General features: G+C 40.3%; 1 protein-coding gene across 1 annotated transcript in view; it reads right to left on the bottom strand.

The window, feature by feature from the left end:
• arfgap2 (ADP-ribosylation factor GTPase activating protein 2) overlaps positions 1 to 26001 on the bottom strand; it is a 56841-nt gene that overhangs the window by 8381 nt on the left and 22459 nt on the right. The window contains exons 6-10 of the mRNA XM_057838227.1: positions 25400 to 25505; positions 22262 to 22318; positions 14658 to 14710; positions 14412 to 14548; positions 11903 to 12034 (exon numbers count right to left, since the gene is read on the bottom strand). Of these exons, the coding sequence (XP_057694210.1) occupies positions 11903 to 12034; positions 14412 to 14548; positions 14658 to 14710; positions 22262 to 22318; positions 25400 to 25505 (485 nt within the window). The remainder of the gene's footprint in view (positions 1 to 11902; positions 12035 to 14411; positions 14549 to 14657; positions 14711 to 22261; positions 22319 to 25399; positions 25506 to 26001) is intronic.

The following is a 26001-nucleotide window of genomic DNA, read 5'->3' on the forward strand; positions in this document are numbered from 1 at the left end:
ATGACCTACAGAGAGCTGGGACCACAGTAACAAAGGCTACTATCAGTAACACAATGCGCTGCCAGGGATCTGCGGTTCACTAGAGAGCATTTGGATGATCCAGAAGAGGACTGGGAGAATGTGTTATGGCCTGGACGTGTACTTTCTTCAGCAGGGGGACACGTCTGGCAGTGCAGGATTTGAGTCCCTGGCAGCGCATTGTGTTACTGATAGTAGCCTTTGTTACTGTTAGGTCCTCCCGTGTGGTTCTGGGATTTTTCCTGACCGTTCTTGTTATCATTTTGACGCCACGGGTTGAGGAGGGAGTTGAAAGTCCGAGTTGCCCAACGATAGCCCCAAAACATCACTGCTTTAGAGGAGATCTGCATGGAGGAATGGGCCAAACTACCAGCAACAGTGTGTGAAAAGCTTGTGAAGAGTTACAGAAAACGTTTGGCCTCCGTTATTGCCAACAAAGGGTACATAACAAAGTATTGAGACGAACTTTTGGTATTGACCAAATACTTATTTTCCACCATGATTTGCAAATAAATTCTTTAAAAATCAATCAATGTGATTTTCTTTTTTTTTTTCCACATTCTGTCTCTCATGGTTAAGGTTTACCCATGTTGACAATTACAGGCCTCTCTAATATTTTCAAGTGGGAGAACTTGCACTATTATGGTTGACCAAATACTTATTTGCCCACTGTATGATCGATTCTGCATTTTTTCCTCAAGTATTAAGTTTCTCATGTTAAACTGAGTTATTTATTAGCTGTTGAAAACTTGCAGTAAATAAAGAAAAATGAAGTTGCTATTTTGGTCAAAAACTTATATATGTTATATATTACGATTGATCCTGAAAATACTGTATAGGTGATTATCTCTGCATTTGGTGACTTTTGTGCATCTAATGTAAAATCTGAGACTTTTATAGCCAATTTAAGTTGTGTCATACTTCTATAAAAAATAATTAATCGGGATTTTATAAGGGAACGACTTTGAATTTTTTGATGCTGCTCATGGAGACTCATATAAAGCTAAGGTAGGTGCCTGTTTTGGTTTTAGGTCGGTAGCAGCTTTGGTTTTGAAAATATTTGAATTTAAAGTTTTTTGAAAATAGGCCCCCTACGAATCGGCCCCGTTTCCCATGTCATGTCAATAGGTTATGAAGTCTATGCACATATATGTATATAGAACTAGATGCGAAATGACAGGCTCGGCGGCGTTAGCACATGTACAAAGAACTAGATGCGAAATGATAGACTCGCCGGCGTTAGTAGACAGCCGCCATCTTAAAGCAGTAGAATTCTCAGGAAGGCTCTGTTGTAGCGAACCTTCCGCGCGAACCTAACCTAAAACTTTTTATCTAAAATACTCCTAAATTGGCAAAATCTTGACTTGAATCTATCTTTAAATGATGAAACAATTTTAAAACTTTCACATGTCGAAAATAGACCCCAAATCGGCCCCGTTTCCTGTGTCATGTCTATAGGTTATGAAGTCTATGAGTGGCATTTTAATGGTTTGCTTGGAAAGTGTTTGCATTTACTTTTATTGATCTGGTTGGATACCCTGCCCTCTAGTGGCAACAGCAAATATGACATACCTCATCTTACATGGCTAGATCCAGCTGCTCCTTGTTAAGATCAACATTAGCTTTTGTTTGAGCCAATATGATTTCAATAAGCTTTTTTTTCTCCATTGGGCGGCCGCAGTATATTCGACATATTTACGTATAATAAGTTATGAATCGGCCCCACACGCCATCAATATCATTATGAAGTCTATGGGTATTTTTAGTAGTTTTTGTGGGAATATGCGTTTGAACAATTGGTTAAGAGGTTATAGCATTTGAGCTAGCGGACTTTTGCTACGCAAGTTAGCCGGTTGTTCTTTTGTTGTACTTCGATCCTCATTTATTCACTTTTTTATACCATTTGAGACTAAGATCTGGTATTTTATTGTTAAATGCATTTATTGCTCTTGTGAAATGAAAGTGAAATTCTGCATGCTTTGAAAAACCACTCGGGAATGTTATTTTGTATTCACATTTAATGCTCTTTTGAAAGTGCAATCTTAGCAAGCCTTTGTTTCACATCTCCTAAAATGTATTCTGGAACACATTAATTGTTCCTAATCTAATTACTCAAACTAACTAATTGATAGATTAATCGATTACTTAAATAATAGATAGCTGCAACCCTATACTGTACATTGAGAAACTGTCGATTTCAATAGGTCTCATAAAAACACGAGAGAGAGAGCGAGAGAGATAATCGGCTGACGAGATTTTGGCGCAGATATTTTGAAATTTGACGTATTATTTTGGCTCAGATGCAGCCTGACGCAATACTATGCAACTTTAAAAGAGATGTTTCTGAGTCTAGGAAATTCAAGGACTTCTGTCAGTTCATTGTTTGCAGTGATTGTTTTCCTCAAAATTTTTACCGCAATTTTTTCACTTTTACTGTAGACGAATATCGACTCCAAAAATCGGTTATCGGCCCCTCTAACTACTAATAATCTGTCCAGAAGAACCTACATCGGTCGCTATACCACACACACGCAAGTGACCTTTGGTAAAAGCCCCCCCCGAAGAGTGTGTGCATGATTTATTTCAACGCAATACTAGTAATGGTGTGACAATATATGGAAAAGGTGATATATCGCCATACATTAGGGGCAGGAGGCTCCAAAAGGTCTTCAAGGGCCACTGTGGTTCCTGGGTTTTGTTCCAACCGATCGAGTGCCGACAATTCAACCAATGAAGTTTCTGATAAAACAAGCAGCACCTGACTGCAATCAACTGATTACACTTGTAAGACACCAGATTGCTGCATAGGTGTTGTCTTGTTTTGTTGGAATGAAATCCTGCCCCCACTGCGGCCCTATGTGGAATAGTTTGGAAACCACTGCTTTAGGGTTTCCACTGCATATAAAAGATTGTGACGCGCCGCCACACCAAACTAAAAGCTGCCAACCCTTGCAAATGACATGGTTTTTTTTTTTTTTTTTTTTTTTTTAAGTTTTAAAGATACATTCATATTTAAAATGTGTATAATTTCACAATACATCTAAATGAATACACACTCACCGGCCACTTTATTAGGTACACCTGACCAACTGCTCGTTAACACTAATTTCTAATCAGCCAATCATATGGCGGCAACTCAGTGCATTTAGGCATGTAGACATGGTTCAAGACAATCTCCTGCAGTTCAAACTGAGCATCAGTATAGGGAAGAAAGCTGACTTGAGTAACTTTGAATGTGGCATAGTTGTTGGTGCCAGAAGGGCTGGTCTGAGTATTTCAGAAACTGCTGATCTACTGGGATTTTCACGCACAACTATCTCTAGGGTTTACAGAGAATAGTCCGAAAAAGAAAAAATATCAGTGAGCGGCAGTTCTGTGGGCGGAAATGCCTTGTTGATGCCAGAGGTCAGAGGAGAATGGCCAGACTGGTTCGAGCTGATAGAAAGGCAACAGTGACTCAAACATCCACCCGTTACAACCAAGGTAGGCAGAAGAGCATCTCTGAACGCACAGTACGTCGAACTTTGAGGCAGATGGGCTACAGCAGCAGAAGACCACGCCGGGTGCCACTCCTTTCAGCTAAGAACAGGAAACTGAGGCTACAATATGCACAAGCTCATCGAAATTGGACAATAGGAGATTGGAAAAACGTTGCCTGATCTGATGAGTCTCGATTTCTGCTGCGACATTCGGATGGTAGGGTCAGAATTTGGCGTCAACAACATGAAAGCATGGATCCATCCTGCCTTGTATCAACGGTTCAGGCAGGTTGTGGTGGTGTAATGGTGTGGGGAATATTTTCTTGCCACTCTTTGGGCCCCTTGGTACCAATTGAGCGTTTGTTGTAACGCCACAGCCTTCCTGATTATTGTTGCTGACCACGTCCATCCCTTTATGACCACAATGTACCCAACTTCTGATGGCTACTTTCAGCAGGATAATGCGTCATGTCATAAAGCTGGAATCATCTCAGACTGGTTTCTTGAACATGACAATGAGTTCACTGTACTCAAATTGCCTCCACAGTCACCAGATCTCAATCCAATAGAGCATCTTAGGGATGTGGTGGAACGGGAGATTTGCATCATGGATGTGCAGCCGACAAATCTGCACCAACTGTATGATGCCATCATGTCAATATGGACCAAACTCTCTGAGGAATGCTTCCGGCACCTTGTTGAATCTATGCCACGAAGAATTGAGGTAGTTCTGAAGGCAAAAGGGGGTCCAACCCGGTACTAGCATGGTGTACCTAATAAAGTGGCCGGTGAGTGTATATAGCTCATTATTTACGTACTATTTGCCAGAAGTCGTCTGAAATAGCACGACAAAAACAAATTGTTCTGTTACACACTTTATTTGGAAAATCACAGCGGTTCTCCTGTTGCAACTTGTGCCTGACTACTAGAGGTGTGCAAAATTTCCGATTCTTAGATTATTCGCGATTCGGCCGTGGAAGATTCGAGAACGATTCACAAACATCCAAATTCCGATTATTGAAATATGCCAAGTAAAGCGGAAGTACAACACACTCAGCGCGCCGCGCGGTCAATGAGCAACGGAGCGAGAGTAGCTAAACATCATGCTTCTCATTACCCGGCCCCTCGGGTAATGCCAATGCTCAACTCACGGCTCTAGCTCAACTCATGCCACGAGATAAAAAGACACAACAACATACCTGAAGCTGCTACAAAAGTACGTCATCCACATAATGTTACGGTAGATATCATTTATATAAGACTAGATGCACTACGGTAGCGGTAGCGTTTGCAGCATATCTACAAAAAGCTAGATGCAGACGTAGTAAACGGCCGCCATCTTAAAGCAGTACACTTCTCTGCAAGGCTGTTGTAGCGAACCTTCCAAGCAAACCTAATTAACTTTTTATCTAAAATACTCCTAAATCGGTAAAATATTGACTTGAATCTATCTTTAAAATAGTTTTAAAACTTTCACATGTCGAAAGTTGACAAAAGGGAAATTATGGATTAACGGGAGCAATTTTAACAACTTTAACGGTTGATTCACAACATTAAATTAATTGAATGTAGTTTAAAGCTGCTGATACAGAATGGGGACTGGAGTTTTTTATTTACTGTTATTTTTGTATATTTGTTTACTACTATATGTTAACTTGATACTGAAATAGTAGTTTGGTTTAGCCTGAGAGTATTTTTGAACAATTTTGGAACTAATGTACAAAACATTAAAAAAAAAAAAAAAAAAAAAAAATGGGGGTGTGGGGGGGGTGCATCTATAATCGTTTTAGAATCGAATCGGACCATCTGAATCGTAATCGTAATCGAATCGTTAGGTGCCCAAAGATTCCCAGCTCTACTGACTACGTCGGCGCGGAGTTTAGGAGAAAAATCCACAGAAAGGTATTTCAAATTAATGAATGTTATTCTGGTTTAGAACAGCAAAAGGATCAAAATAGCTTACAATTTGCAACGCAAACCTCACGGTAACGATCTCATGATATGGCAACACAACAATTATCAATACATTGGTCCGGAAGTCATGGTAGGATACTCTACAAAACAACTAATAAACAGAAAATCTCAACTAAAGCTATTTTCCTCCTTCTGCTTTGAACCGAAATGAGTTTATCACTAGCAGGTGTCCAATGCGTTTGAAGTGGGAGAGATGGCAGCAAATTAATGTTCATTCATCTGCCATCCATGCCATTGGACGTCAATGGCCGTCAGTGGCAGCCAATGCCGGGCAATGAGTTCTTTTGGGGGCATTTTACATCACTTCCTGTCGATTTTAGGTCACTTCCTTTTCCTATTGGAGCATTTACAGGTCACTTCCTGTTGATTTTGCATACTGAAAATGTCCCCAAATGAATAGGAAGCAAGGGCATAGGTTTGGTCTCAACATTGGTAGGGACAAAATGGCATAACCTGCATGTACACTTTTTGCTGGGGACGGGACATTCATAATGATCAATACAAAATAAATCTGTATTGACTTTTATGTGTATTGGTTCAGCCAACACCATTCAATTCAAACCTTTGTTTTCAAAAACTACTGAAGAAACATTTTGAAAACTTCCAGAAAAAATTTCCGGATTTTATGAGCAAATTTAAATTGCATTATTGAGCATAACTTAAAGAGCATACGACACCAGAAAAAAAGTCTTAAATGGCATTATTATGTGAATTAGAATCATATTTTGAGACGATTCGACTATATACAACAATTTAGCAAAGCGCAGATGACGAGAAATTAGTCTTTTAATCTGCCGGTTAGCCACGCCTACAATTATAGGGCTTTAGCGTCCCCAACAGGTGGATGACGTCAGCGGTAGACTAGGCTCATCGGTTTTACTATTCAGCCCATTGAGGGGGAATTGTTCAGAACGAGGAAAACGCGACGAAGACAGCTGCAAAATGTCATTGTTTCAGTCTCTCTACTCCCAATATTTTTACAGGATATTCTTTTTATCCAAGTATTTTTCCCCAATAGCTATATAAATGGCTTGAGAAGGACCAGTCAGCCCGTCGAGGGGGAACTATTCACAATGAGGAAAACGCGACGAAGAGAGCGGCAAAATGTCATTGTTTCTGTCTCTTTACTTGAATATTTTTACAGGATATTCTTTTTACCCAAGTACTTTCCCCAATTGCTAAATAAATGGCATGGTCATGACAAATAACAATCTTGTGCTAAATGGAATATAAAATAATAAAAATCCATTTATTCAAGACGACATGGCAAAATTACTCCATAATGGTCAAAACAGTCGACTTTACCTTTACTGTCACACCTGCCGAACGATATTTTATGACACCTAAATCGGACATATGTCATTTCCCTTCCCCGGCTTCGGAGAATGTAAACAGACCAGAAGGAGTGACAGCTAGCCGACATGCTAACCCGAACCGAGGGATGTTTCAAAGTCTTCGAAGTGGAAAATCACACATAACTAGCCTGGATTATTTGACATGACGACCCGGTTGTCGAGTTTCTTTGCGGATCGGCAAACCGCCCGGCGGAGAGCAATTTACAGTTCGTTCGCTGGAGGAGGGTGGCTGGAATTGTTGTGCAGCTAATGTGCTAACAGCTAACTGCTAATGGGCATGAGGATAGCTTTTTACATGCCTATCAATGATCAAACGTAAGTAGTCCTTTATTTAAAGGAATTTTATAGTGTTTACTTTGTAATCACTGTATTCGTATTTGACATAATACAAAACAAGATGTTTACTCACTTCCTTGTAAGTCCAATGGTCCCACAGTAAATATCCACGGTGAATGGGAACCTTTTGAAACTCCAAAAAGGCGCATACGCCTCTCCCGCATACAGAATGATTTTTCTGCAGCCGTTTGGCTGGCGTGATGCAAAAAATAAAAGTATTAATCCGCAAAATCAGCTGAATCCTTCGTCCTCATACACAACAGTACACTGTAGCGTGAAGAGGACGTCTTCTACCGTACACGTCACAGCGCCCTCCTCCTCAATGCGAGACCGAAGCCGGAAGTCACTCATTTTCCTGGCGCGGGATTCAAAAAACTAAATAAATATAGCGATCGCTTCCACACACATCCAAGCGATCCATATCATTCAGGAGCATAAAATACCGCGTGTATTATGAAATAAACATGCTTTTTCGTGTCACAAGCACTTTAAATTATACTAACATACACAATGAATACAAGCTTGTTAATAATCTCTTAACTATCCAGGAATTTAAAAAAAAAAAAAGTGTTTTAAAATAATTCAACATTGTCTAAATAAAGAAATTAAATATAACTGAAAAAACTTTCGTCAGGGAATGACAAAAAAATATATATATATATATTGAGGTGTCCTTCAAGTAAAACACTACTGCTTTTGTCCACAAGCACACCCAAATTTAAAAAAAAAAAAAAAAAAAAAGAAATTTTCCTTGTAAGCTGCTTTAAGACCACATAAATTTAAAAAATGAAATTGAGGAGAAGGGGGAAAACCTCTGTTCACTACATTTCTAACAGTTAATTTAACATTAATAGTAGAAAACATATACAGGTGGACACTTCACTCTAAGCAGCTTCCTACTCCAGTTTCGCAGGTTAGCAAGTTCACACAGTTTAATGTTATGCTACTCTGAAGCAGGTCTGACTTTCAGTAGCAAAATATGTGGTGTGTTCTCCACTTCCACAACATTGACATCTTTTTACATTTCTCAAAGTGGCTGCTGCTGGCTGAAAAAAAAACTTTTAATACCCCTGATATCTCTTATATATAACGTGTGTGTGTGTTGGGGTCAAATCTTCAGCCAATCAAATGTGCGTTTCGGAGGGTGGAAAAAATGGACCGGCACATTCAGCAATTGAAAAGAGGTACATGTAAGTCTGAACATAATGAAACTAATTCACTTAAAAATGGTTGGGTCAATTACAATGATTAAACCATATGGGAAGACAGTTTTAAATTACCTTTATAACTGAAGTCATTACATAACGCAAATAAGGTTGCTTAAAACTTGGTAGGGACAATTTGAGCATCCTGAAAAGTTGGTAGTGTTTTGTCCCTACCGTCCCTATGCAAACCTATGCCCTTGGCCCTATTGACTAGTGATGGGTCCAGTGACACCAATGCGCCGGCGCGCGCGTCAAGCTCATGGAGTAACCCCTGCGTCGGTGCGCGTATCGTTACAAGAAAATCACGTGACCGACGCATGATCTCATTGAACTGTGTCGACACTAGGCCTGAACGACATTGGAAAAAAACTATTGCTGCGATTTTTGGGGGGTTTACGAAATATTGTGATTAGGGCTGTCAAACGATTAAAATTTTTAATCGAGTTAATTACAGCTTAAAAATTAATTAATCGTAATTAATCGCAATTAATCGCAATTCAAACCATCTATAAAATATGCCATATTTTTCTGTAAATTATATATATATTCTGTAAAATAATTTGTTGGAATGGAAAGATAAGACACAAGATGGATATATACATTCAACATACAGTACATAAGGACTGTAGTGGGCATTTCACTCTACTGTCATTTAAATCTGTCTATGCTGTTCTCACTCCAAAGCGTCTACTTTTTCCAAAGCTAGACAGCTAGTGAACGACGCCTTAATAATCAAACTTCTTCCTTTTTCATCTGATTTATTAATAAAATGGCCTCAAACCACTGTCCTCTTTAGACCGTAGTGAAACTACAAAAAAAAGTACACAAGAATTGCATTAGCAACAACGTTAGCTTAGCACGCTATACAGGTTCACTAAACATAAAAAGCGTCTCATACAAAAAATGTAACATTTCGCTTACTAACATAATATGTACATTCTTTACAACAACCATACTTATGGACAAATCTTGTCCACGGATCATATAAGCACAACATTACAACGTAGGCGTCAGCCCGAGACGTCGTGCAGCCATATTGAACTGGCAAGAAAGCAATAAACCATGTCGCAAAGCAACCACAAGAGTTCGCTGTTAGACAGCACAAAAAACCTTGCTGTAAAACTTACCAAAAGGCAGAATACTGTCTGAGCGGGACATGTGCGTTAATTGCGTCAAATATTTTAACGTGATTAATTTAAAAAATTTATTACCGCGCGTTAACGCGATAATTTTGACAGCCCTAACATATATATATGATAAATGCTTTTTAAGCACTTAAAATGTAATAATTATGATCAGTTTTTAACATCACTGTCCCACTGAATCATTTTTAAACAAGAATAAAGTAATGTAGTAGAAAATGCTTGGCTTTATTAAATGCTTCTGTTTACCTAACATGGCTTTGACTCTTGGAGTGACATGCAGAAATTACAAACTCCTCATAATCACTTCTGGTGTTTATTTTATATGTCTTGAACGTCTCCACATTCTCAACCCCACAGACACACACATTCATTCCAGCACGCGCTTCTTTGCAGAAACTGTTTAACAAGTTAAACGATGACTGACAGATTGCTGGCTTCTTTGACCAGATCAAAGCCATCATTAACTTTAATAAGCAAGTGCCGCAGTGACTGAGAGCTGGGAAAGGGGGTGAGAGAGGCTGTGCGAGCCAATGAAGCAGATCATAGGTTTGTGGACTGGAAGGAAAAAAAAAAAAAACTATCACACGTCCTTGCGATGGGACTATCGCGCATGCGCACATCGCGATGGCAATGTTTAAACGATGTGTCGTTCAGGCTTAGTCGACACACTCATGACGCGGCAAACTGGTTCAAAAGGAAGCGCGTCTGTCAACGCGATGGAGCTGCTGAAACAATCCACATCTCAAGGTTACTTCCTCGTTGTCTACATGCTGGACGTACCACAGGGAAAACGCACTTGTCATCTTCCATTCAAAATACAATTAATTTTAAGGTAACTCTTAGTTTATTAGTGTGAAGGGTACACGCGGGTCCGTCGTTTGCGGTTCGTGGAAATATCCCTTTTGATGCCTTCAAGACCACCTGTTGGTAATTAACCTGCTAGCTTAGTGGTTAGAGCACTCGCCTGACGTCGTGTGCGCGGGTACGAGTTCTGGTCTGAACATGATGAATGGATTGTGTCGCACGGCGCGGCTCCAGTATCACTGGTTATAATATTAACTTTTTCTTTTTTTTTCAGGTGAAATGTCTTATTTGTCCTTTCAACCTGTCATATACAAACAGTAGCCACCTCCTCAATGCTGAAGCATTATTGAGCCAAGCATGAGAATGAAGTTTCTGATAATCTCAAGATAAACACAGGTATATAGCTATTCCTTTACTTTCCCACAGTAGCTTTTTTGGCAATGTATTAGAAATCGGTAATTAAGTTATAAGTTATTTATTGTCCACTTCAATTTTTTCCTGATGACCCATGGTAGCACTTAGATGACGAAGTGGGGAGTCAAGGAGGCAATGCAACGGTAAAATTGCAAAACTGAAAATTGCAAAAGTGCAACGATGCATTGCCGAGCCAAACATGGCACGCAATGCAGATTTTCTTCAATACTGGAGAAGCCAATGGACATCTTATCCAAACCTCTTTCAACTGGCTAAGAAATTCTTGTGCATGCTGGCATTGTTGGTTCCATGCGAGTGTGTGTTGTCCACAGCAGGTGAAATTGCTTGTTTAAAAAATAAATAAATAAAAAGGAACCAACTAAATTTTAAACATTAAAAAAAAACTTTTTGAATAAAATTTTATCAGGAAAAAAAAAGTCCACAGGCATCCTCATCACCCATTCATTATTACTTACTTTCTGACATTATATGTTCCCATAATTTAAAGATATGGAATAATGCAATATGAATGCAAAGACTTAAATGATTTGATTTTACATGCTATGTCATCAATTCAGTGTCAGTCTGTCAAGCGGGTTGCCTGTAGGGATTTTTTATGTCTAGCAGGTGTCAGTATTCAATGACACAGTATCCACACTGTGTCGCCACGTTTCATGAGGTCTCAATAGTATTGACGCAAAATAAATAGGAAGTAGCTTGTAAATGCCCTAAAATGAACAAGAAGTGACCTGGAAATGCCCACTAAAGACCAGCTTTGAATGCTCTGGTTTCACTGTCATTGATGGCTCTCGACATCTAATCCAGTACATTTGAATTGGATGTCTAGGGATGACAATGGCAGCCAGTGAGCGTTCGTAGACACTATTCTAATGAAGATTTTGGCAGCAACCTGTTGGTTCCTTTTTGTTTTGTTTTTTTAACAGTGACACGTTTTCAAAATGAGACATCGATTCTTGGTGGAAACATATCGATAACCTTTTGGACTACAAAGTATCGCAATGTATCACTTTTTCGAAATATCGTCACATCACTAGATATGACGATAGGGGACCGCAAAATACCGCAAGTTTGAGATCCCTGCTGTACGGTATTCTTGCTATTGATCACAAAAGCTGGAAGATATAATCAACAAAGATGTGTTTTTCCATCACCTCCTGTTCCCGAAGCCCATGCCCAGCCTCTCGGCCTGCTCCCTCTTCTTTCCCTCCAAGTTTTTGAGCTTCTTTTCCTCCAGCTTCCTATCAATCTCCAGCTCTTTGTAGGCCAAACGCATGGAAGCCACACTGCAATGACAGAGATTGAAAGAGTGGTTTTGAGAGTAGAATACAAAGTTTACAATGTTACAAAAAGGTATCTGAACCTCTTGGAATTTCTCAAATTTCTGCCTACAATCACCATCAAATGTGATCTGATCTTTGTCAAAATCACACAGATGTAATAACTGTCTGCTTTAACTAAAACCACCCAAACATTTATAGGTTTTCATATTTTAGTGAGGATAGCATGCAAACAATGACAGAAGGGGGAAACATAAGTGAAACTTCTGCCTAAGGATACTTAAAGAGCAATTGAAACAAATTTTTACTAGACAATTTAAGTCAGGTGTGTGCCCAATCACTAAAGAGTGGTTTAAAGCTGCCCTGCCCACTATAAAACACACACCTGGTAAGAATCGTCTTGATGAGAAGCATTGTCTGACGTGCCATAGACTTAAAAAATCTATTGACCTGACACTTTGTCATTCTTTGCGCGACGCCTTATCAGATGGAGCTGAGCTTCATTTAGTAATAGCCGAAGACGGCACACGCTCATGTCGGATTTAAGCTTGGATTTGCTTACGATTGGATTTAACTACGAAAGCTGTACCGTATACAAACAGGAAGAATTGTCTCATTTGTTTGAGGATTCAAGGTAAATATTATATTTTTCAGACCATGCATGCGTGATTGAAGCATTTATTTGCAAGAATATTCTTCTTTGTTTACACATAGTGCTGACTAGCCTCATAGTTGGCAATATTTACGCGAAATAAATGCTACCTGCACGGTTTCTATGCTTTTAACCAAGAAACGAGACCATTTTACACCCATCTATGAAGAATTCAGGGATTTAAGCATTTATTTACAAGTATTTTCACCAGAAAAGCTCCTTTTGGGGGGGGGGGGGGGCTCAAATATTAAAATGTGATTGTTCACTTACTTATTTTTCCCCCTTCTGTCATTGTTTGCATACAATCTGCATCAAAATACAGTGGGGTAAATAGGTATTTAGTCAACCACTAATTGTGCAAGTTCTCCCACTTGAAAATATTAGAGAGGCCTGTAATTGTCAACATGGGTAAACCTCAACCATGAGAGGCAGAATGTGGGGGAAAAAAAACAGAAAATTACATCGTTTGATTTTTAAAGAATTTATTTGCAAATCATGGTGAAAAATAAGTATTTGGTGAATACCAAAAGTTCATCTCAATACTTTGTTATGTTCCCTTTGTTGGCAATAACAGAGGCCAAACGTTTTCTGTAACTCTTCACAAGCTTTTCACACACGGTTGCTGGTATTTTGGCCCATTCCTCCATGTAGATCTCCTCTAGAGCAGTGATGTTTGTGGGCTGTCGTTGGGCAACACAGACTTTCAACTCCCTCCTCACCCCGTGGCGTCGAAATGATAACAAGAACGGTGAGCAAAAATTCCAGAACCACACAGGGGGACCTGGTGAATGACCTACAGAGAGCTGGGACCACAGAAACAAAGGCTACTATCAGTAACACAATGCGCCGCCAGGGACTCAAATCCTGCACTGCCAGACGTGTCCCCCTGCTGAAGAAAGTACACGTCCAGGCCATAACACATTCTCCCAGTCATCTTCTGGATCATCCAAATGCTCTCTAGCGAACCGCAGACGGGCCTGGACGTGTCCTTTCTTCCGCAGGGGGACACGTCTGGCAGTGCAGGATTTGAGTCCCTGGTGGTGCATTGTGTTACTGATAGTAGCCTTTCTTACTGTGGTCCCAGCTCTCTGTACGTCATTCACTAGGTCACCCTGTGTGGTTCTGGGATTTTTGCTGACCGTTCTTGTTATCATTTTGACGCCACGGGGTGAGGAGGGAGTTGAAAGTCTGTGTTGACTGATAGCCTCAAAACATCACTGCTCTAGAGGAGATCTGCATGGAGGAATGGGCCAAAATACCAGCAACAGTGTGTGAAAAGCTTGTGAAGAGTTACAGAAAACGTTTAGCCTCTGTTATTGCCAACAAAAGGTACATGACAAAGTATTGCGATGAACTTTTGGTATTGACCAAATAGTTAATTTCCACCATGATTTGCAAATAAATTATTTAAAAATCAAACAATGTGATTTTCCGGGGGGGGTTCCACATTCTGTCTCTCATGGTTGAGGTTTACCCATGTTGACAAACGCAGGCCTATCTAATATTTTCAAGTGGGAGAACTTGCACAATTAGTGGTTGACTAAATACTAATTTGCTCCACTGTATGAAAACCTATAAATGTTTGGGTGGTTTTAGTTAAAGCAGACAGCTTTTTCATCTATGTGATTTTGACAAAGATCAGATCACAGTTGATGGTGATTTTATGCAGAAATGTGAGACATTCCAAAAGGTTCAGATACTTTTTCATACCACTGTACGTTTGAAACTCACATAGACTCCTCTGCTTGCTTTTTGGCCTCGGCTGCCTGCTCCTCTCGGAGTTTCTCGGCCACTTGGGCTTGTTTCTCCACCTCTGAAAAACTCTTGCTGCTCACCTTCTGGGCACCCAGGCCTTTCTTTGCCCCAAGCTGCATCATGAGAATTTTGTCATTTTCATTTATGAGCATCCAAATGAGTGAGCCATTCAAAATATTTTCTCATATTGTGAGAGTTGGTGAAATACAAATAATTGCTCACCCCTTTTTTGGCCGCCATTGGCTTCTTCTTTCCAATAATGGATGGCTTCACCTCTGTGAAATGAAATGTGACCATTATAAATTCAAGCATAATATATGTTGAGTGTGCACAAAGGGGTGTTGTTAGGAACTTGCAACACAAAACCGCAAACAGCAGCATTGTAAAGAGATCTTTAGACTGCCAACGTCACCAATGAGTCATTTGCGCCACTGTTATCTGCGTGACAGTAAAGATCACCTCTCTGCATCTCACAAGTTAGTCATAGCTCTGCTTGACCTCTGATGTAAGTGTCTCATGAGTTACAGAGGCGGAAGCTAAGAGACTATCATCTCTTCCATGCCAAGCTATGAGCTGCGTGCACTGTTTTTTCATCTTTGGTTCCAATTTGTGCAAATTAGGGCTGCAACTAACGATTATTTTTATAATCGATTAATCGGATAAATGTCACTTTTTTCAATTACCTTAACAATTGACTTGAAGTTGTTTTAAGTAGTAAGTAACAAGGAAGACAAAATGGATGACTATTTCCTTCAATAATAATAATTTATTACAGCTTCCTGATTTAAATGTAGTCTACAACTGTACAGTACTGTTTTAAGTACATAAAACATAAAAGTACATAAAACATAAAAACAATTTCTCAGGATTAGGGATGGGAATCGAGAACCGGTTCCGCGTGTTTCAATTCCACTGAATCGTTCGACAGTTTATCTAATGATTCTCTTATCGATTCCAAACAGTACAATTTACGTCACGTCATGGCATGATACACACATTCAATTCAGCAAGAAACACTACCTGGTTACTAAAAGAGGGACAACTCACCAAGTGTAATCTGTGGAGTCATCGCCGAGGGATTATGCCCTTAATTTCACAGGCCAAGTCATTATTCATGAGACTACTTAAAGAAATTTTTCTAAAAAAGTCTATTAATGGGTCTCGTTCGGCAAAGCGCTGCTATAAATTGTGTCGATGACATTTATTTTCTCTAAACAAACTGTAGGTGTAGAAAGGTGTAAAACCAGTAATATGTGAATTACTTGTACGTGTGGATATGTTGACATCCTATTCTATGCTGCCTGATCGCTAGGGGTGTAACGCTACACAAAAATCTCAGTTCGGTACGTACCTCGGTATTGAGGTCACGGTTCGGTTCATTTTGCGTACAGTAAGAAAACAAAATGCAAAATATAAATGTGCTAGTTGTTTATTACACACCTTTGTGCTTTCAAAAATAGGAACATTAGGCTATACAAAGCTAGAATTCTGCTCAAAAAGTAGCGGGTATTTAAAGATAATCCAACAACAATTTGCCTTTCAGACCCCGCGTATTGGTCAGCTTTCTTTCTGAAAGAAGAAAAAAGAAGTCCTAAGCTAAAGAGAAAAGCAATCCCAATGACAAAGATTTTAACATGTATTTTATATATGAAATGCCTCAATTACTTTTTTTTTCTTATGAACGCTTTTCAAAAGCTTTATTGGTGGATTTTCTCAAGTTAAAGCGCCACACGGAAATTATTAAATTTAATTGTGTAAGCAGCATCTGTGTATTATTCTTATTTAATTACAGGTGTTTTAGCTCATTTCAATATATTTTATTTAAATGGGCTATTATTTGTTTTATTATATGTTTACATTTTACAAATGTGATGTATTATTCATTTATATTGTATATTTTATGTTGTATAACTTTAGTTCCTATGTGAATATGAGTTCCTACTTGTTTTGTTGTGGTAGGAGGGTTTAGTATTGAACATGGGGCCGTGTTGGTTATTATTATAGCAGAGAAGACAGCAGTAAATCAACAAAGACAAGTCAACTGTGTCCCGATCTACCACTCAAGAGATCTGATGGACTCAAAAAGTGGGATACGATTGCATGTTAGTTTGAAAATCGACCGGATCAACCGTTTTTTTACACGAGTGACTTCCGGTCTGCCCGATCCTAGCTACCGGTAGTAGTATTGACGTAGGAAATTGCGTCTCGCGTCAAATAATAATCTGCTGTTCTTTTCGCACGAGTCGTGTTGTGCCGCTTCTAGGACGTGTCTAACACGCGGCCGCACTGCGACTGGTGTGCATTGGCTGATTGACTTTAACGCCCGCGTTTCACTGCATTCTCGCGGCGGCCACGTTGTCGTGCCGTTGAAGTTTCGGGGTTATACTGTCCTACCGTGTTGGTCCTCATTATAGTAGAGAAGACGGAGTAAATATAATCTACACAAAGAAACTGTAACCCGATCGACTCACAGCCTCGAAAAGTAAGGGTTACATTACGTCAGAAACTCGTTCGGCACGCCTCCGTTCCGAACCGAGCACCACGTACCGAAACGGTTCAATACAAATACATGTATCGTTACACCCTTACTGATCGCTAATCCTGGGACCGACATTCTCTCTACTTAAGTGTGTCTAATTGCATCCAGTTATGCGTGAATCCCAACAGACGTGTGATAATCCTGCAGACAAGTGGAAATGCCGTGTGGCGATCACCCCAAGGTCACGGCCCCTCCCCAGCCAATGTTCAAGTCATACAAGCATACTTGAATTCTTATGGTTTACAAGAAATTTTTATATACCTAATGCAGTGCTTCTCAATTATTTTCTGTTACGCCCCCCCAAGGAAGACGTAAATGTTTCGCGCCCCCCCAAACTCTCTGCCGCCACTGTAAATAGTATCATTTGTCTATAAAATTACTATTATAAATACGCATCTGCCTAACATTGTGTCCTTTTTTCTAATAAAGAAGAAAAGTAACATAGATAAACTTATAATAAAGTATAACTTTATTAACATTGTTTTGTTTGTAACAGAGAAGACTTGACGCGCATCAATTTGCCTGAATTAAAAAAAAAAAAAAAAAAAAAAAGTCACATCCAAACTGTAAAAAAATACACTCAAGGTACATTTTTGACCATTTGATACAGAAAAATAAAATGTAATAAAATCAGTAAATAATAACTAATTCAAATTGATTAGAAACATTCACTCATGAGGACAATATGCCAAAAAATTTGATCGAAAAAACAAAACTGAATAAAAGAATGAGCATGCTAACAATGCTCACTGGTTTACTGATATAACACTGACAAAGCAGGACGATTGTTGGCAATATTTGGCACGTTTTCGCTGAAAAACAATAAAGCGGCTTATCAATGAGATTGGGGTCTAATGTCTTTAAGTGGCGTCTTAATTCATTTGGCTTCTGGCTGTCCGCTATAATTTTTTTAGACACAGTAAACAGTGGTTTTCCTCATCACCCACTGTATTAAAAGTCAAAGCTAAAAGGCAAACGGCTCGAAAAAAGCGCATTCTCGGCGGCTGAGGTAGCGGTCGTCGTGACGATCCCGAGCCGAAAATGGCACTTCTCGGGCGGCGACGTGAGAACCGGACAAGACAGTGGGTCGCTGCGTGAGTGAGTCCGGTCGAAAACGGCTTTCGAAAACGGCGGCGACGCACTGCTCTTCATATCTGTTTTCTGTGTGTGCTGAGTGGTCTTCCTTAGTTCAAAAATACTGCACGCACTCTGAAAATGAGAGCGCCACTGCCACCTATTGAGTGGATGTGCAAGTACACTTTATTCCGGTACGGCAAAAAAAAAAAAAAAAAAAAAAAAAAAAAAGCATGTTCCCCGAGGTCACATGTGCCCCCCCTGGCGCGCCCCACTATTTGAGAAGTACTGACCTAATGTTTAGACTGCATGTACAATAATTTAAATATGTTAAATTGAAATCTGGTAAATAAATAAACTAGAAAAAGTTAATTTGTATTTCACGCATTGATTCAGATATTCAAATTATATAACAGTCCGCTTGGGCGAATTTATTGTCATTTATCGTTATCGAGGTAAATCTGCTCAATTTACTGTGATACGTACTTTTGGCCATATCAGGCAGCCCTATATACAGTGCCCTCCATAATTATTGGATTTATAATAATTATGTGTTTTTTAGCTTTCTTTTTTTTCTAAATAATATGGGAAAAAGGGAAAAATCCAACTTTCAATACAGGTGCATTTATTCAGTGGGGGAAAAATCCCACATAAAGAAATAATTATTTGACATCAAATAATGTGTGTCACAATTATTAGCACCCCTGGTGTTAATACTTAGTACTACCCCTTTTGCCAACAAAACAACACCTAATCTTCTATAATGTTTCACAAGGTGGTAAAGGACAGAAAGAGGGATCTTCAGCCATTCCTCTTTGCAGAATCTCTCTAAATCATCCAGAGACCCGGGTCCTCTCCTCTGTACTCTCTTCAGCTCACCCAACAGGTTTTCAATGGGGTTGAGGTCGGGGACTGAGATGGCCATGGGAGGAGCTTTATTTTGTGTCTGGTGAATCATTTCTGTGTAGATTTGGCCATATGTTTAGGGTCATTGTCTTGCTGAAAGACCCAGTGACGACCCATCTCCAGCTTTCGGGGAGAGGGTAACAGATTTTGATTTAAAATGTCCTAGTATTTCAAAGCATTCATGATGCCATGCACCCTAACAAGGTTCCCAGGGCCTTTGGAAGCGAAACAGCCCCACAGCATCACTGACCCACCCCCATACTTCACAGTGGGTATGGGTATATTTCTGCAGATATTTAAGTTTCATGGGACAACACTGACAAAATGACACTTTGACACAATGAAAAGTAGTCTGTGTGCAGCTTATATAATAGAGTTCATTTATTTTCCCCTTAAAATAACTCAAAATATAGCCATTAATATCTAAACCAACAAAAGTGAGTACACTCCTTAGTGAAAGTTGTCGATATATTACCATACAACATGTCAACTGTCAATATTTTGTGTGGCCACCACTATTATCAAGAATTGCCTTTACTCTCCTGGGCATGGAGTTGACCAGAGCTTCACAGGTTGCCACTGGAATGCTCTTCCACTCCTCCACGACGACACTGCTGAGCTGCCGGATATTTGAGACTTGCGCACCTCCACCTTCCGCTTGAGGATCCTCCAAAGATGTTCTTTTGGGTTCAAGTCCGGAGACATGCTTGGCCAGTCCATCACCTTTACCCTCAGCCTCTTCAGTAAAGCAGTGGTCATCTTGGAGGTGTGTTTGAGGTCATTGTCATGCTGGAACACTGCCCTGTGACCCAGTTTCTGGAGGGAGGGGATCATGCTCTGCTGCAGTATTTCACAGTCTATGTTGGATTTCACAGTCCATGTTGGAGTTCATGTTTCCCTCAATGGAATGTAACTCTCCAACACCTGCAGCGAGGGTTGCCACCTTACAGAAATAGAAATAAGGGACGCCCCCCCCCCCCCCCCGCGCCCAAAGCCTTACAGGCGAAAAAAGGGGCATCCCCAAAACTCCTAAAATGCATAGAAATGTATCTATTTTTAGATGAGAAAACTGTATTGTGCGCTTTGTGGGCATGGCAGTTTCCTTGCAGCAGATTGTTGTTGTTTTTTTTCCTGCAGGTTAGTGAAAACGAAGTTGTGAATATCGTAATTAACATTTGTGTTGTCAGCACTGAATCCAGTCACATGATGCATTGACAAGCCAAATTTCTTAAGGGAATGCTCCAGGATAGCTACAATTCCAGCAGCTGACTCATCTGCATTCTCTATGAAGTCCAGCATTTTGTTGGTGACCCCAGACTCTGGACTGAAGTACTGGACAGCAAGGGGAACATCTTCCTGCTCAATTTATTTGAGGCATCGGTCTGTATGGAGAATGGGATGGGTGACGTTAAGATCTTAAGCACATCACCCACTGCCTTTGGACCCAGGACTTTTTTCAACAGTGCCTCTTGCTTGTTCTCCCCAGTTATTTTCTTCACCATTTTGGAATCACATAAAAATCTTCTGATTGAGCCTGTGTCCACAGTCAGCACTATTGTAGCGCGGGGTGGTGCACTGAGCAGAGAGCGCAAGGTAACTAAGAAACGAACCCGGAAGTGGAGTGGAGTGCAGGGCAGACAGCAGCGGGAGGGCAGATAACTACCTTGCTGTCTTTAATATCTCCTGCTCTTTTTTTTCATTATTGTTGGCTCAGTGGTCACTCATGAGCGCAGGTGTGTGTTTGTGTGTGACAGACGTGCATGGGCTGGGCGCACCGCCGCCCGCCACGGAGGAGCCACGGGTCGCACGGGGTCGACCCATGGGACAATTGTGAAATACGGAATAAACTGCGTTCCGTCTTGGTCCAATACAGAACGCAACTTTTAATTCCCAATTACAGAACGATTCCGTATTTCAAGGGACGGGTTGCAAGCCTACCTGCAGCACTCATGCAGCCCCAGACCATGACATTCCCACCACCATGCTTGACTGTAGGCACGACACACTTATCTTTGTACTCCTCACCTGGTCGCCGCCACACATGCTTGAGACCATCAGAACCAAACAAATTAATATTCTTCTCATCAGACCATAGGACATGGTTCCAGTAATCCTTGTGCTTTGCTGACATGTCTTCAGCAAACTGTTTGCGGGCTTTCTTGTGTACCGCTTTCAGAAGAGGTTCCTTGTGGGGTGAGAGCCATGCACACCAATTCGATGTAGAGTGCGGCGTATGGTCTGTGCACTAACAGGCTGACCCCCTACCTCTTCAATCTCTGCAGCAATGCTGACAGCAGGCCTGCGACGATCTTTCAAAGAAAGCATTTGGATGTGACGCTCACGTGCACTCAGCTTCTTTGGATGACCAACCCGAGGTCTGTTCTGAGTAGACCCTGCTCTTTTAAAACGCTGGATGATCTTAGCCACTGTGCTGCAGCTCAGTTTCAGGGTGTTGGCAATCTTCTTGTAGCCTTGGTTATCTTCATGTAGCGCAACAATACGTCTTTTAAGATCCTCAGATAATTCTTTGCCATGTGGTGCCATGTTGGAACTTTCAGTGACCAGTATGAGAGCTGCACTACAAATTTCAACACACCTGCTCCCTATGCACACCTGGACCAAGTAACACTAACGAGTCACATGACATTTGGGAGGGAAAATGACAAGCAGTACTCAATGTGGACATTTAGGGATGTAGTTTCTAAGGGGTGTACTCACTTTTGTTGCCAGGGGTTGAGATATTAATGGCTATATTTTGAGGTTTTTTTTAGGGGAAAATAAATGAACTATCAAATAAGCTGCACACTAGAGCTGAAACGAATACTCGAGCAACTCGAGTAACTCGAGTTTAAAAACTGATCCGAGTAATTTTATTCACCTCGAGTAATCGTTTATTTTTTTTCATTCTATTCTTTTCATAAACTATTATATAAATGTGCTTTATTTTATTGAGCGGGTTAGAGGAATACAGTCAAACAGCACATGCAGGAAAAGATACTCTTTTCCTTAGTAGTCACGCAATACTTGAATATTCTTTTTACCACATAATTTTTGACTTGTACTTGAGTACATTTTTGAAAGAATACTTTTACTTGAGTAATATTTTTGAAGTAAATTTACACTACCCACCTCTGTTCATTTTGGAAAACATTCTAAATGTAAGTTGTTTGTATGGTCTAGCTTAACAAGCTCAAAAAAAGTGTGTGTGCATGACTGTGGAAGAGGGAAACAAATACAAAACAAAGAAACGGGACCAAAGAGTTGACAAGTGCTGACTTGAAGACATGATCAGAGTTAAAGGGCTCACCCATCATGGCTTTGGGTGATGTGCTCAAACCGTCGATGCTCGGTCCTTCCTCAGGCTCTGTATGAGGAAAGTTGGAAAACAAAAGTCAACAAATCATAGTAAGGCGTTATTTCAACAAATATTAATTTGGAAGAGACCAAGACAAGAGTAAGATAACGATGCAATTCAGGTACAGTAAAAACAACATAAAAATATAATTCAATCTCCTTATTTTTGTCACTCTTTTCAAAAGCCCTAAGTCCAGTCAAAACAGACAGAGAGCGTTTCTTTTCAAGAGCGGTCACGACACACAACAAGTTTGCACTTAAATGACACTATCACTGCACTGCAAATGCCACTGTACAATACTGGCCATAAGTATTGGCAGGCCTGCAATTCTGTCAGATAAGGCTCAATTTCTCCCAGAAAATGATTGCAATTACAAATCCTTTGGTAGTAATATCTTTATTTATTTTGCTTGCAATTAAAAAACACAAAAGAGAATGAAAAAAAATTAAATCATGCTCATTTTCCACAAAATTCCAAAAATGGGCCAGACAAAAGTATTGGCCCCCTTTGAAAAATCATGTGATGTTTCTCTAATTTGTGTAATTAACAGTACCTGTTACTTACCTGTGGCGCATAACAGGTGTTGGCAATAACTAAATCACGCTTGCAGCAAGTTAAAATGGATTAAACTTGACTCAACCTTGTGTCCTTGTACGTACAACATTGAGCATGGAGAAAAGACCAAAGAACTGTCTTGAGAAGCAAAATTGTGAGGAAGCATGGTCAATCACAAGGCTACAGGTCCATCTCCAAAGACCTGAATGTTCCTGTGTCTACCGTGCGCAGTATCGTCAATAAGTGTAAAGCCCATGGCTAACCTCCCTGTGGACGGAAAAAAAAAATTGACGAAAGATTTCAACGAAAGATTGTGCGGATGGTGGATAAAGAATATCGACTTGCATCAAAACAAGTTTAAACTGTCCTGCAGTCCGAGGGTACAAGAATGTCAACCCGTACTAGCCGTCGGCGTCTGAATAAAAACTCTATGGACTCTATGGTAGGATACCCAGGAAGACCCCACTTCTTACCCAGAGACATTAAAAAGCTAGGCTGGAGTTTGCCAAAACGTTTTGGAAGAATATTCTCTAGTCAGACTAAACAAAAGTAGAGCTTATTGGAAAAAGGCATCAACATAAGAGTTTACAGGGAAAAAAACTAGGCTGTTTTCCGAAACTTCCGGGTTCGCTGTGAATCAGTAACAGGCACACTTTTGCTCAATAGACAATGTTTATTGATTAGAAAATGCAGAACAAATGAGGTTTACTGATTACAATCCCACAAGAGCAAGCAAACACACATCAAAATACAAGAACAATGGCAACGATGACACTAGACTTGAGTTTGTCAATCCCAGAATCCTCTTGTTACCGCTACAGCAAAACAAAATGTCCCTTAGAAATGAAAATCGCTTACGGTGACAAACGAGCGGGGAGCCACACACTCCTGTGAAGCGGCAAAGGAACAAAACCAGGCGACCCGAAACGTAATCCACTGGCAGACTTCCAGTGAGTTGGGGGAACCTCCCGACTCTTATAGGTACGTCTGACGCGGGGGCGCGGGTGGCCACTCCCCGCCCCCATGAAGACGCACCACTTAAACTCGCGAGAACCTCCCCCCCTGCAAGGGTATGAGATTCCCTCCCAATTGAGGCTCCCAGCGGTCAAAGTAATGTTTATATAAGTTATCTCATGGGATTCCCTTCTAGCTGTGGAACTCAGGCGCGTTTTAACAAGTTATCCTGTGAGATTCCCATCCAAAACAAGTTATCCCGTGAGATTCCCCCCTAAAACAAGTTATCCCGTGAGATTTCCTCCTAACTGTGGGACTCAAGGTAAAAAAACAATAGAAGTTGTTACAGTCTAGCACACAGAAGTAATTATACATAATAAAGGCATAATGTGCTAATGTTAAGGCATCACGTAATATTTTCCCACATCAGAGGCCTTTAAAGAAAAATACACGGTCCCCACAGTCAAACATGGCGGAGGTTGCCTGATGTTTTGGGGTTGCTTTGCTACCTCTGGCACTGGACCGCTTGACCGTGTGCATGACTTTATGAAGTCTGAAGACTAGCAACAAATTTTGCAGCATAACGTAGGACCCAGTGTGAGAAAGCTGGGTCTCCCTCAGAGGTCATAGGTCTTCCAACAGGTCAATGACCCAAAACATACTTCAAAAAGCACTAGAAAATGGTTTGAGGGAAAGCACTGGAGACTTCTAAAGTGGCCAGCAATGAATCCAGACCTGAATGCCATAGAAATCCTGTGGAGAGATCTGAAAATGGCAGTTTGGAAAAGGCACCCTTCAAATCTTAAGAGACCTGGAGCAGTTAGCAAGAAGAAGTAAGAAACTCATTGATGGATACCGGAAGCGGTTGGTCGCAGTTATTTTGTCTAAAGGTTTTGTATTCGGCTGAGGGTGCAAATACGTTTATCCGGCCCATTTTTGGAGTTTTGTGTAAAATGATAATGATTTTATTTTATTTTTTTCATTCTCTTTTGTGTTTTTTTCATTGCAAGCAAAATAAATGAAGATATTACCACAAAAGCATTTGTAATTGCAATCATTTTCTGGGATAAATTGACCATTATCTTATAGAATTGCAGGGGTGCCAATACTTTTGGCCAGCACTGTAATGCCATTATAGCATTTCTACACTGTTACATCAATATCTATATGAGGTCAGCAACCTGCCTCTGTAAAATTGTCATATATGCAACGTTATATTACCACGACATCACCACTTGCTGCTAGTCATTTATTCACTTTAGTCCCAATCTGTGTAAACTGTAACTCGTGTTTTTACATGCATACATACATTTTAGCCTTATTGTACTTTTGTTTTACGTCGGGCACGTTATGACGAAGCTTTCAATCCTGTTGTACTCTGTGCAATGACAAAAAAGGCTTTATATTTCTCTATTTTATTCTATTCTATTCATTACACACGTCGTAATATATTTAAATATAAATTCAGTGTCACAGAAAATCACTCCTTTGCATCTGTACTGTGTTATGTAGTGTTATCATCATTGGCTACATTACATGCAAAACTGGTGCAATGAATCTGACATGGCGAGTTTTACTAACGGTTGTCATCTTGGCTTTTGACCACGGTGTCCCTCGGCTGCACGGCTACAGTGGATCCATTTTGCTCCGGCTCCAACGTAGGCGTCATGCTCCAGTCATTCGCAGACTAAAAACGCAAGAGAAGCAGCATTTTTAACTTTTGATCACGCCTCCTGGTTTGTTTATGCTCTTCGAAGCCTGCCGTGGCAGTGAAATGACAAAAGCAGGACTAACTCCAGTGGCATAAAATGTGCAAGAAGTCAACGGTCTTGACCGTTATGGAGTAATTTTGCCATATAGTACTGAATAAATGCATTTTTAATAGTTCATATTTCATTTAACACAAGACTTGTCATGACCATACCATTTATTTAGCAACTGAGGAAAAATACTTCGATAAAAAGAATATCCTATAAAAATATTGGAGTAGAGAAATTGAAACAATGACATTTTGCGGCTCTCTTCGTCACATTTTCCTCATTCTGAATAATTCCCCCTCAACGGGCTGATTGCTAATTCAGATGAAACCATGACCCTGCCCACGTCATCCTCCTGTTGGGGATGCGAGAGCGCTATAATGACAGGCAGGGGCTAAACGGCAGATTAAAAGACTAATTTTTTGT

The sequence above is a fragment of the Corythoichthys intestinalis genome, chromosome 1 (assembly GCF_030265065.1).
Source record: "Corythoichthys intestinalis isolate RoL2023-P3 chromosome 1, ASM3026506v1, whole genome shotgun sequence".
Classification (NCBI taxonomy): Eukaryota; Metazoa; Chordata; class Actinopteri; order Syngnathiformes; family Syngnathidae; genus Corythoichthys; species Corythoichthys intestinalis.